This window comes from Nannizzia gypsea, genomic scaffold (genome assembly GCF_000150975.2).
Source record: "Nannizzia gypsea CBS 118893 supercont1.5 genomic scaffold, whole genome shotgun sequence".
NCBI lineage: Eukaryota > Fungi > Ascomycota > Eurotiomycetes > Onygenales > Arthrodermataceae > Nannizzia > Nannizzia gypsea.
The window spans coordinates 309,387-321,151 of NW_003345197.1; the positions used below are offsets into that span (position 1 = coordinate 309,387).

An 11,765-nucleotide genomic window follows, 5' to 3' on the forward strand; every position below is an offset into this window, starting at 1 on the left:
CGTTGCATGGGAGAAATTAAGTTGAGCTAATATAGCTGGAGGACCCAGAGGATCTGGTCCACCCGTGTCAGAAAGACATTTTGCTTGGCCGGGCGCAGATCGTGTTTTGTCATACTCCGTAACTGGCTCTCCCTGCGACGGAGTATCCTCTAGATGAGAAGGGAAAAAGCAAAGAGTGATTCGAGTGCAAAATTCTAGAACAAGTTATCATTGCACGTTGAGCGAGGGATGGGGATGCCCGACGAGACCAGATATCTGCCGGACATTATAGCTGCAAGGCCGAATAAAATTAGACAATTTCCCTTTGATGTCGACCTTTATTGCATTGCGGCGGTGTTACCGCTACTGTATGCCTTTTCAGTGTCTAGAACATTGCTCCGTGTTACTATCCACCCCTTTTATCGTTGCTGCAGTGTCACTCCTGAAGTCACGATTTAAGGTGTATAAAGATAGATTTCGATTGGGGCTGGTTGGCCCAAACATAGACTATTTTTCTTGTGCAGAGAATAAAACCGCCGCCAGGGCTGCGAGGCGTGTTCGGGACGACCGTGGCCCGAATTATACGGGTGTTTAAACCGTTTCCACCGCGGTGTTTTACTTCCCGTTTCAATCGGCTGCTTTGGTTTATTTCGCTCCGTAATATGGACTCTTGACTTGTCACCATCTCAATTAACACATCTGGAGCAATCGTCGGTGTCTTCATTCTGCACTATCACGGAGCGAGTTCGATTGCCAAATCAGTCTAGCAGATTACTGCATGTTGATTACGCAAGAATTTTAATCACAGTATCGTTATCCGCATGAGTCTATTCTGACTTCATGCAGCCATAAGATAGTTTTCCTGTTTCGTGGAACCGTCGAGCAGGCACCATCAGCTATTATTCATGCAGTAGCAACCTCATATAGGGGTTCACCATGTCCTTTACCACTTTTGCCCTGTCCCTCCCCGTCCCTTCCATGGCACGCACACTCTTTGATCTATATATATTTCGGGCTTGGTACTGAGGGGCCTTCATGTAAGATTCCTGGGTCCTTAGAGCCCTGTGAGTGGCAAGCAAGGGCTTGGTTGAGCAATTATGCTGGGATAAGATGTAACCTCTTTAGCGATGCAGCATCGCGATACGAAGAAATTTGGTGGGACCATTTCAATCGCGATACTGCAGACATGTGCATCGATGCATCATTATAGAATGCCTAGGTGGCTAGGTGGCCATGGCTACCTTTGACCAAAAATTGATTCCAAGTCATGCTGTAGCCGCAGCTGCTTTTCCCAGAGAATGAAATTTCAAACAGGCTATTCCGTCCTATCCGATGGCTCGGCTGAAAAGAGTGAAATGGGTCCCGTCTGAATATTATCCAGGAAAGAGTGAATCAATCTTCCTTTGCTAAAGGGTTCACCATGAGTCAATGTTCCAGGCAGGCATTTGAATGATGTGGAGAAAAGGAGAGTGAGAGGCACGTTCCACCGATAGGACGGTGATGAACTGATGATGAACCAGCATTGAGCCAGATCTTCTTCCAGGTACTCCGTGAAACTTTCTATGAACATGTATACTCCGTATATCGACCAAGGTAGCCAGGTTATGCCGGTTTCGGTAGGCAGGCGGCCACTATCGGACAGCCGTAAGTACTACACCGTTGTGCAGTGCATCTAAAACTCGGGCCTGAATGCTGTATTACGTTGTTGTGATTCAAGCATTTTATGCTTTCTCTCAATCCTGGGCGTCGATGATAACCGGCCAAGGGACAAGGGATGGATTGTTCCATGTATCAAAAAAATCTTGTCTCTAACCCTTGAGAGTGTGCCAGGGTAGTTACTCGTGTTAGGTATTCTTTCGTGTTTTTTGAGACGTGTTGACAGTGACATGCTATCAAGATATGTCGGCAGTTGTTTCAAGACGGGAAGATACGATACAGCATTTGTGACAGAACAACCTTGTTGAACATCCCTGTCTGCCATGGGCGAAAGAGTACCAAACGCTGGGGTAGGGGTTCGTGTTGTGGAGATCTCGTTTCTTGTGCATCATATCTCGGCCATCAGCCGTGCAGTGTGTTGGCTGAATAATTTGAGAATGGAACGGTTTCCCTTCCAGCAGCAAACCGTCCGGGCCAGAGGATGACCGGTCGAGCTTTAGACAGTCTATGTCCGCCGGGCTGATCAGACAGGGAATCCAGATCAGACACTTTCTCGAGTTAAGTAATGGCAACTCTGGCAATTAATTCCAGACAGCGCAGAACGCGGCATGGTGACCAAGGAGGGATGCCTGGTGCCGACTTTCCCTTTCCCCTGCCCAACATGCCAAATGGCAGGTTACGTCTGCAGCAGCATCAGCGAGGCACTTCTTTGATTGTGCTGCTCCAAGCAGCAGCTTCATCGTGTGAGACGGTGGCGGCGGCGGCCTCTCGACTAGTGTGCTTGCTAGGCGAGAGACAACATGAATGTTGATGGAACCAGAGCACAGCGTCTCCTTTTCCAGCCAGCAAGGTGACTAGGTGATAAAGCCAGGTTCTGCAGCCAGCCAGCTCCATTTGCTCTTCGCTTCATCTCATCTGTTTTCTTCTTTTCTCCTTCCTCGGAATTCAGGGAAGACAGGTCACATGATAACCCGCTGGTTGATGCCGACTGCTGGCCGACTTGCCCGTATATACCGTGTAGAGTGCTGCGTGAGGGCTGTGTTTCGGTCCGCTAGAGGAGGGAAGGTGTTGGCGTATCGTGAAACGGCCGGGTCGACCCTGATCTGCCTCCTTCTCTTGCAACCTTTCTAACCGCTAGTACGGCAGCCAGGCAGCTTAACCCATTAGCCTCGTTGCAAGACCCCCTGCCTGCTCCAGGATTCTCCATATATCACTTATCTTATGCATATAAAAAAGCAATATGGGCCATGGGAGGGAGAAATAGGAATACGGAGCAGTCCCCCCATAACCGTGCCAAGAACTCCTTTCTAAGCCCTGCAAATTCTTATCTCTGAGGCCCCTGTTGAGATCTGCCCTGTCTGAGTTGGTGTTGTTGTCCAGGAGTATCATTTTCAGCCCATCCCATACACGAGATTGCCACAAGGTCGCGAAACATCACTATATTTGTCGAACCGCGCTGTGAGAGTAGTGAGTTATCAGGATACTTTCTCCGGAGAGCTGAAAAATTAGTCATGTGTATCAGAAAAGCCTCGACAACCTGCTCTGAGCTGGTCGAAGCAATTACTTCTGTTGCCCATCCATTCATCCAGACACCCCCGTTGCTACGTGACCAGTACTTCGTAGGTAGGTTAGCAACCTCACGCATCATCTGTACGATGTCGTAATAGCTGGCGGATGAGCTCGTACGGGGTTGGGGGAAGTGGCTGTCAAACCCCATCCTTCTCGCCTGCGATATTTCTTTTCTTTTGCCCTTTCTTCTTTCGCATCTTGCGCTCTCGATATCTTCAGACCGCCCATACCAACGGGAGGTCTGATCGTATAGTTATCCTCATCGTATTTGGTGGATCCCTTACCAGCATTCACAAGTCTCCCCTTGAAGAATACTAACTGGATCGGGGCCACGGGAGAAATTCGCCTCCGGAGCCCTGCTTGACTCAAGACAAGCCGTATATATGCTTTGCGTACACGGGGGTGGAAGAGACACAGAAGTAGCAAAAAGAGGCTCGCAAGCCGGCCACACGAAGAACAGCAAAAGAAGCTTGTCGAATCCGGTATGATGCCATTTTTCTGGCGTCTTGGGAGACCTCGAGTTAACCTTCCTTGGCGTACAACGCTGGCTGATAATCTTCATTTGGACAAGACGTCGACGAGACGCTTGATATCAAGTAGCGCTCCTTATCGTCGCCTTGTGGGCGTTGAGCAGACGAACTGCTCACTCGGCGCCGATATCTGGGCGATATCAAGCTCTTCTTGGAAGGGGAATATCGATCGTTGTGGAAATGCTTGGTGCAACGAGCCTCCATAGTCTCTAAACATATATTTCTCAACTCAGGACCGTTAGAAGGGCAGGATAACTCGTTACCTTCGTGTTCAGATTTTGTTTTTTTGGGTTTTTTTCTTTATTTTTATCTTTGATATTCCCTTCCGCCTAACTATTACCACCCTGCAACTGCTCCAGCCCTTTTGGGTGAGAGACGGGCACTCTGTGTCTATTCATCCTTGTAGCGGTTATGGCTGGAAATTAAGCTTGTTGCCTATCCCTCCGGCCTAGGACGGCATGTACAAGTATAGTTGATGGCAGCCAGACCATTTTTGCAGATGCTAGTGACCCCCCTTCCTCCACTTAGTCTCATCCCTCCCATTTTTGCAAATTGAGGGAAGCAACAGGCGCAGCTGTGTGATCCACCATCCTGATGACTGCGGCGACACTTTCTTCTCCTCGACGCTCTCGCCTGGAAGCCTTCGACCATGTTTCGCTGTACGGTCAAAGGCGGAAACTGTGGACTGTCTCCCTGGGTTTCCGTGGCCCATGGTTCTCCACTCCCTTGCACTGTCCTTGTCTGGCCCGTTTCCCATTGATTGCGTGACTTCTCCGCTAGGCAAAACCTCTTCCTCATCGATCTATAACTTAAATTCACTTCCCGGGTCGACGGCCGTAGCAAGAAGTTCATAAATATGGTCGAGTCCTCCTCTGTTTCAATCCTCCTCTAGGCTCCTCTTCCCTTCTCCCCTTCTCTTCTCATACCTCTTCTTCACTCCCATCGTCAGCGAGCTGGCACGGTTGCTGTCCATCAAAGGAATTCGGCCTGAACAGTAGCAGCTTCCCCAGGTCCTTTTCAGTTGTTGGCATAGCATCTAGTCTCAACCTGATAATGGGTACCCGTTAAACCTTTCGCCATTTCAAGAAGATCATCTCGTTGATCATTGAGCCCGGTAGCTCTACCTCTTTCCACTTTTCACAAATCAGAGCATTTGATATCGTCTCTTGCTTTGAGAGAGGTTCTCGTTCGAAACGTTTAACCACTTTGGCTCTTCCTGCCCTCTCAACAAACCCTCCCCGAGAAAGCGAAATATCAGGATAAACGAAACCAGCTGCAGGTCCAGCTTCTCGTTATTATACCATCTTGCCACAACAATCAATCAGTTCTTCACAATGGCGTCTTCCGAGTCTCCCGAGTATCAGACGAAGATGCAGAAGTTGGGTGCGGGCGTCAAGAAGGTCCTCGGCCTCAAGGATGAATACCCTGTTCCAACTGACCCCGTGACCCGCGGCGAGTCGACCTTCTCCGTCCAGTCGGCAGAGATGTACTACGACCGGGACCCGACAACGATGGACTACTTCCGCGAGATCACCCCCAGTGGCGAGGATATAGTCAACTACCTGGTCGGCCTGTTCCCATTCCTTAGCTGGATTACCAGATATAACGTCCAGTGGTTGGTCGGTGACATTGTTGCTGGTACGTGCACAACAAAAAGGCCCCTGTATAAAATCTATATATCACTAACGAACCTCTAGGCTTGACTGTCGGTGTTGTCGTCGTTCCTCAGGGTATGGCCTATGCTAAACTCGCTACCCTTCCAGTTCAGTTTGGCCTGTACTCCTCATTCATGGGCCCCTTGATCTACTGGTTCTTTGCTACTTCCAAGGATATTACCATTGGTGTAAGTATATCCAGTTATTAGATATGTTTTTGGAGGCTGCAGCTGACAAGTTATAGCCTGTTGCCGTCGTTTCGACCCTGGTTGGCCATATCATCGACAAGGCAAAGGTTGAGCATCCTGACATTCCTCCAGAGGTTATTGCTTCTGCCATTGGTGTTGTTGCTGGTGGTGTCATCGCCTTCATTGGTTTGATCCGATGCGGCTGGATTGTTGACTTTATTCCACTTACGGCTATCTCAGCCTTCATGACTGGTTCTGCCCTTAGCATTGCCACTGGCCAAGTGCCAGCTTTGCTCGGTCTCAGTGGCTTCAGCAACCGAGGAACGACATATGAAGTTATCCTTGGCAGTCTCAAGCACCTTCCGACTATTCAGATCGATGCTGCCATGGGACTCACTGCCCTTTTCCTCCTTTACCTTATTCGATGGGGATGTGGCTTCATGGCCAAACGTTATCCTGCTAAGGCTAAGATTTATTTCTTCACTTCTACGCTTCGCGCAGTCTTCGTGATCCTCCTCTATACCTTTATCAGTTTCCTGGTCAACCGAAACCACCGAAAAGACCCAGTCTTCAAGATCTTGGGTGTTGTTCCACGAGGTAAGACATCGCCCGATAGAGATAGTAAAATTTGCTATGACACTAACGTCCCTGATAGGGTTCCAAAATGCCGGTATTCCAGTCCTTAACTCTAGCGTTTTGAGCACTTTCGCTAGCGAGATTCCAGCTGCCGTCATTGTCTTGTTGCTTGAGCACATTGCTATCTCCAAGTCTTTCGGCCGTGTTAACAACTACACCATTAACCCCTCCCAAGAATTCGTCTCCATTGGTGCCACCAATATGCTTGGCCCATTCCTCGGAGGATACCCGGTTACTGGTTCTTTCTCCCGTACCGCTATCTCCTCGAAGGCTGGAATTAAAACTCCGTTCGGCGGTGTCTTCACTGCTATGGTTGTCCTCCTTGCCATTTATGCCCTCCCTGCTGTTTTCTTCTACATCCCCAACTCATCTCTCTCTGCCGTTATCATCCATGCCGTTGGCGACCTTATTCTTCCCCCAAACGCTGTCTACCAATTCTGGAAAGTGTCTCCAATTGAGGTTATCGTCTTCCTTCTTGGTGTCTTCGTTGCCGTTTTCTCCACCATTGAGAACGGTATCTATGCCACCGTTGCTTTCTCCCTGGGCATTCTCCTTTTCCGCCTGGTTAAGGCCAAGGGTCAATTCCTTGGACGGGTGAAGGTCAACTCTGTCATCGGCGACCACGTCATCGATAATGATGGAAAATATGGCACTTTTGATGACAGCACCGGCATACCTGGAGGATCCAGCAGCCGCAATGTCTTCCTTCCTCTTAGCCACAAAGATGGTTCGAACCCTGATGTCCAGATTGAGCATACTCTTCCTGGTATCTTCATCTACAAGTTTTCTGAAGGATTCAACTACCCTAACTCCAACAGTTATCTTGATGACTTTGTCGCTCATATACTTGAAAATACTCGCCGCACTAACCCGAACGCGTATGGTCGTCCGGGTGACAGACCATGGAACAACCCTGGACCCAAGCGTGGCGAGACCGAAGCCTCAACTGCTGACCTGCCAACGCTCAAGGCTATCATCATGGACTTCTCTTCCGTCAATAACGTCGATGTCTCTTCTATACAGAACTTGGTAGATGTCAGAGAGCAGCTTGATCGACATGCCGCCCCGGATGTTGTCCAGTGGCATTTTGCACACATTAACAACCGATGGACAAAACGTGCCCTTGCCGCTGCTGGTTTCGGTTATCCCACCTCGCCTGCTGGAGCTGAGATCGCAGCCCCACGCTGGAAACCCGTCTTCAGCGTTGCCAACGTCGATGGATCCAATGTCTCCACTACCTCGCTTGAGATGGATCCCAAGCATACCGCTAGAGTCCATGACGAAGAAGTCGGCACTATCACGCCAGCCTCGCAAGCAACAACCACCGAACAGGTGGAGATCTGCAAGGATGGTGTTTACCACAAGGAAATTGAAAAGGTTGGCGGCTCTCGAGGTGCTGTTGTGAACAGCATGAACCGTCCCATGTTCCACATCGACCTGACAAGCGCTCTTCAAAGTGCTACGGTTAATGCCCTGCAATGATACCAATTTGCTGCATAGAAGTCTTCACACGAATACGGTTATAGAGTTTCGTGTTTGAATGACATTGCGTTTTCTGCTTCTTTTGTCTATATTATATATACTCTCTTGTCGTTTTGTCGGTTCTATTCCCTCCGGTTTTGGATAAGATACTTTGTTTGGTCTATTTTTTATATTGTCTGGAAATACCTCTCAGCGATTACATGAGGAATTTGGAGTTAACCTGGTGCGTTCGAGGACGCTTAATTTACCTCGACCCCCTATATACTATCAGGGGCATGAAATATATATACATATTTATCTACATACCTTTGATTTTGCTCCTTTATTGTCACCTGTAGTCTACCTATTGGATACCTATCGCTTAATTCTCAATATCGCCATTTCACCTTCTTCGCCTATCTCGTTCTTGTCTCCTGCCCTAAATGAGGCTCAGCTGTGACCCAAATACGATTATCTTCCATTTCAAGCTAGCGTAAAACCTTAAGTTGACTATATATGACACATGGTCCAAGCTCTTTGCTGACTTCGCACTGATTACTAGAAGAGGTTAGCTTATATTCTGATTAATCAGCAAACTGACCCTCATTCTGGGCTGTGCAGAAAGAGATCGTTAACCCCTTTTGGTAGGAGTTGCGATTTCTCGAGTTTCAACTTCTAATGACACGCTTCTTCTTGATATGTTTCAAGGATAGAGAGATAGTTAATCAGCTGAGCCCGTTGGGCTATCTTAGCTGTGGTAGTAATAATGTTCCTGCCTGGATGTTGCGAAGTACCCCGTATTTGTTATCCATTATACCAACGAGCCATTATCATGTTGATTCTAAGTATCTACTTCGTCAAGTGCTCACCTTATCATATTAAGTAGCAAGGCGAACCTGCAGGGCAATTACACCTGCGCGTGATGGTTCATTGGGACGGTATTATACCTCTCTGCGGATGAGATGTATAGGGATTGTCCGCTGGTCGTTGGTGGTGACCTGTCTGCGGTCGGTGGCTGTACATAGGGATACTCGTATCCACTTCTCGCACCAAGCTTTTGGGGATCATCTATGTGATTGAAGCGGATCTTATTATGGAAATTTACTCGTATCCGGTCTGTTGTCAGATGGTATATAGACCCATCCCCCTTTCCTTTGGAATACCACTTTTATCCAAATACCACAATACCAACAAGATCATTCCCACTACAATTCATATAGAATTGGCCATACTTTCCCCCTTTACCCTCTTCCGTGTCCATCCCAGCGCCCAGAATGCTTATCTATAAAGCAATAAAGAAGCGCCGCGCTGAGAACCAGTCTGGCTCTGAGACCGTCGTTAATGCAGAAAAGAACAAGGAGAAGAAACTGTGCTCACATCGCCAGGGAAGCCAGAATCAAAACTTGTCCTCGCCGCTGTTATTGAACGAACCGAAGCAGGCAAATACTCACCCGGGAGGTATACCTCTGGAACCCTTGCAGCCGCAAGCCTCCCTCGAGTCAACCGACATAAATCAACAATCCCAAATACAGACATCGGGGCCGTGTGAGTTATGTAAAAAGGAGAAACATGATGTCCGTGTCTATCGATGGAAGTTGATTGCGGGTTTACTGCTCCCGTATTTCCTAGCATCAGTTGACCTGACCATTGTTGCTGCCGCATTGCCGTTTATTGCATCTCACTTCAGTATGTACCCCATCGGTTTCACTAGTTTGTCATGGACTTCTCCTAACTTTATATAGATAAGCTGGACCAACTCAACTGGATCGTAACCGCCTTTACCCTTACCTCAACGGCATTCATTCCTGCTTTCGGCCAGCTATCTGATGTCTTTGGCCGACATTTCGTTCTGCAGCTGGCAATGTTTCTCATGCTCATCGGCAGTGTTTTATGCGCCGTTGCCCCGTCATGGGGCGTTCTACTGCTGGGCAGAGCATTGCAAGGAACAAGTGCATCGGGTATCACAAATTTGATCCAAATCATACTGGCCGATAAAGTCAGTTTGAAGGATAATGCAAAGAATAGTACCATCTTCCAGTTCGTTGCTGGAATTTCCTACAGTGTAGGGCCCATTATTGGCGGGTGAGCTCACTTTTGGATTCTGTACATTTATTACTACTCATGCTAACAATTGAATAGGTATCTAACAAATGTAAGGAGCTTTTAATTACTTTTGGATATCTGTTGCTGACTATGAAATCGTTAGTCTAACTGGAGATACTGTTTTGTTTTGACAATACCAGTGAGTTCCCCAGTCCAGTTTTTGGAAGACTACTGGCTAAACTATCTACCAGGTTGCGTTCTTTGCGCATTTTATAATATATTTCCTTCTCCGCAATGAGTTGGTACAAGGAAGCCATTTCACGAAAGGATCTCGACGCAGCAGCTTTTTACCTGGCCTGGCCACTATCGATATTGGCGGCACTCTTCTCTTTGTTTTTGGTGTTGGTCTTCTTATTCTCGGTACCGCTTGGGGAGGTGTTACCTACCCATGGACTCATGCAGCTGTCCTTACTCCCCTAGTGATTGGATCGATCCTGTTTATTTTCTTCTTTGTCTATGAGTATCTGCTTGAACCAGGGCGTATATTTGGCCGCCTGCTCCCTCAGCAGTCCCCTATGATACCCACCGACATCATCAGGAATAGAGATACCATAGTCTTGGCCATTATTGAATTTGCAACTGGCGCTGGTAAGTCCACTTGTCGAAACCTTGCAATATCCAATTTAACAAATACTGATGTTGCAAAACACTATAGCCATGTTTTCCGTCTTCTATTTTATCTCTATCTACTTTACGCTTGTTGAGGGCTATGAAGCTGGGCGTTCCGGCCTTCAGTTACTCTACTATATCCCTGGAATTGGCTGTAAGTTATACATACTAACAAGCTTACTGTTGTAGAGTAATGCAACTAACCTCAACTGATAGTTGGTGTCTACTTTGCCATGTTCACCTGCAATGTTTGGCCTGCACAAACATTCGTCCCTTTAAGTGTCGGCACTGTAATCGAAACGGTTGGAATCGCCCTCTTGACCTGGGCAACTACAACTCGCAACATCCCTGTCGTCAGCGGAATGATGGCTGTTGCTGGTGCTGGCACAGGAATGCGATTTATGCCTGCTACGCTACATGTTTCTGGTATCTGGCCTGATAGAATTGCGCCTGCCATGTCAGTTATGAGGTTCAGTCTGCCTTTCGGCGGAACACTTGCTTTGACCATTATGGGCAGTGTGTTTAATAACAAGATGGCTGAGGTATTTCGTCATGGCAGCAGCAGCGGTGGCGTTGACCTACATAACACCGGCCAAAGTCTGGAGGCAATTGATAAATTACCCCCAGATGTCCAGGATTATGTTCGCAACCTGGCTAAAAATGCTGTAATGTGGGCCTTTATTTCTATCATTCCTATCATGGCGATCAGCCTGGTGGCCGTGTTTTTCCTTGGAAACGTCTGGATCAAGTCCAAAAAGGCTAAGGAGGAAGCTGAGAGGAAAGCTGTGGAGGATGGAAAGGTCGGCGAAGCTATTATTAGCAGCGAGGTCATTCAGGTACCCTTCCTGTGGGCTCTTATCACGGTAAGCATCCAACAGCAATCCTGTTCCTTTCTGAGTTTGCATCACTGACCCCTTTTTCCACCAGGGTACTGTTGAAGCCAACAAATATATCAGCACCCCTCTTTCAAAGGCAGAGAAAGAGAAACAAGCTCATGCCGTGCTTGAGGAGAAGAACAGACTTCGAGCCCTTAAGAAACACAAAGCCGGAGTTGTGGATCCAGAAAATGCTTCTCCGTAATAATTATACCCTCCGTTCATTGCATTTCTTTTTGAGAGCGGCATATACCCTTAGTACATATTATAGAGTCATTTCATTTGTTTTTATTATTCAATATTGTATATATAGTATATAGGACAGTACGGGAGGTCCATCATTCGTTAATATAATTGCATTGTTCCGTTTTGACTCCATCATCAAGTAACTTACTATAGCCAGTCATGTAATTGGCTACTGCGGCTGCATGTACCCCTTGAAGTATAGATGTAGCTACATCTCGGGCGGGGTCATCGTTGGTAACTACCTAGGCGGTCGTTATA

At 47.6% G+C, this 11,765-nt stretch overlaps 3 protein-coding genes across 3 annotated transcripts; 2 read left to right on the top strand and 1 right to left on the bottom strand.

The window, feature by feature from the left end:
• Positions 1-2,959: 2,959 nt before the first annotated feature.
• On the bottom strand, positions 2,960-4,491 carry MGYG_05963 (hypothetical protein; the record flags this gene model as incomplete). Its single annotated transcript, XM_003171370.1, has 6 exons — positions 2,960-3,132; positions 3,200-3,236; positions 3,322-3,702; positions 3,852-3,943; positions 4,075-4,095; positions 4,245-4,491. The coding sequence occupies 6 exons, from the start codon at positions 4,489-4,491 to the stop codon at positions 2,960-2,962; spliced, it is 951 nt and encodes a 316-aa protein (XP_003171418.1).
• A 577-nt stretch (positions 4,492-5,068) lies between these two features.
• MGYG_05964 (sulfate permease 2) lies at positions 5,069-7,695 on the top strand (the record flags this gene model as incomplete). The annotated part of the gene is made up of 4 exons (XM_003171371.1): positions 5,069-5,372; positions 5,432-5,577; positions 5,634-6,174; positions 6,233-7,695. 4 exons carry the CDS (start codon positions 5,069-5,071, stop codon positions 7,693-7,695), a joined length of 2,454 nt encoding a protein of 817 aa, XP_003171419.1.
• A 1,253-nt stretch (positions 7,696-8,948) lies between these two features.
• Positions 8,949-11,466, top strand: MGYG_05965 (major facilitator superfamily transporter MFS-1; the record flags this gene model as incomplete). The annotated part of the gene is made up of 8 exons (XM_003171372.1): positions 8,949-9,360; positions 9,417-9,756; positions 9,814-9,826; positions 9,881-9,916; positions 9,969-10,365; positions 10,433-10,540; positions 10,603-11,249; positions 11,314-11,466. The coding sequence occupies 8 exons, from the start codon at positions 8,949-8,951 to the stop codon at positions 11,464-11,466; spliced, it is 2,106 nt and encodes a 701-aa protein (XP_003171420.1).
• Between the last annotated feature and the right edge of the window lie 299 nt (positions 11,467-11,765).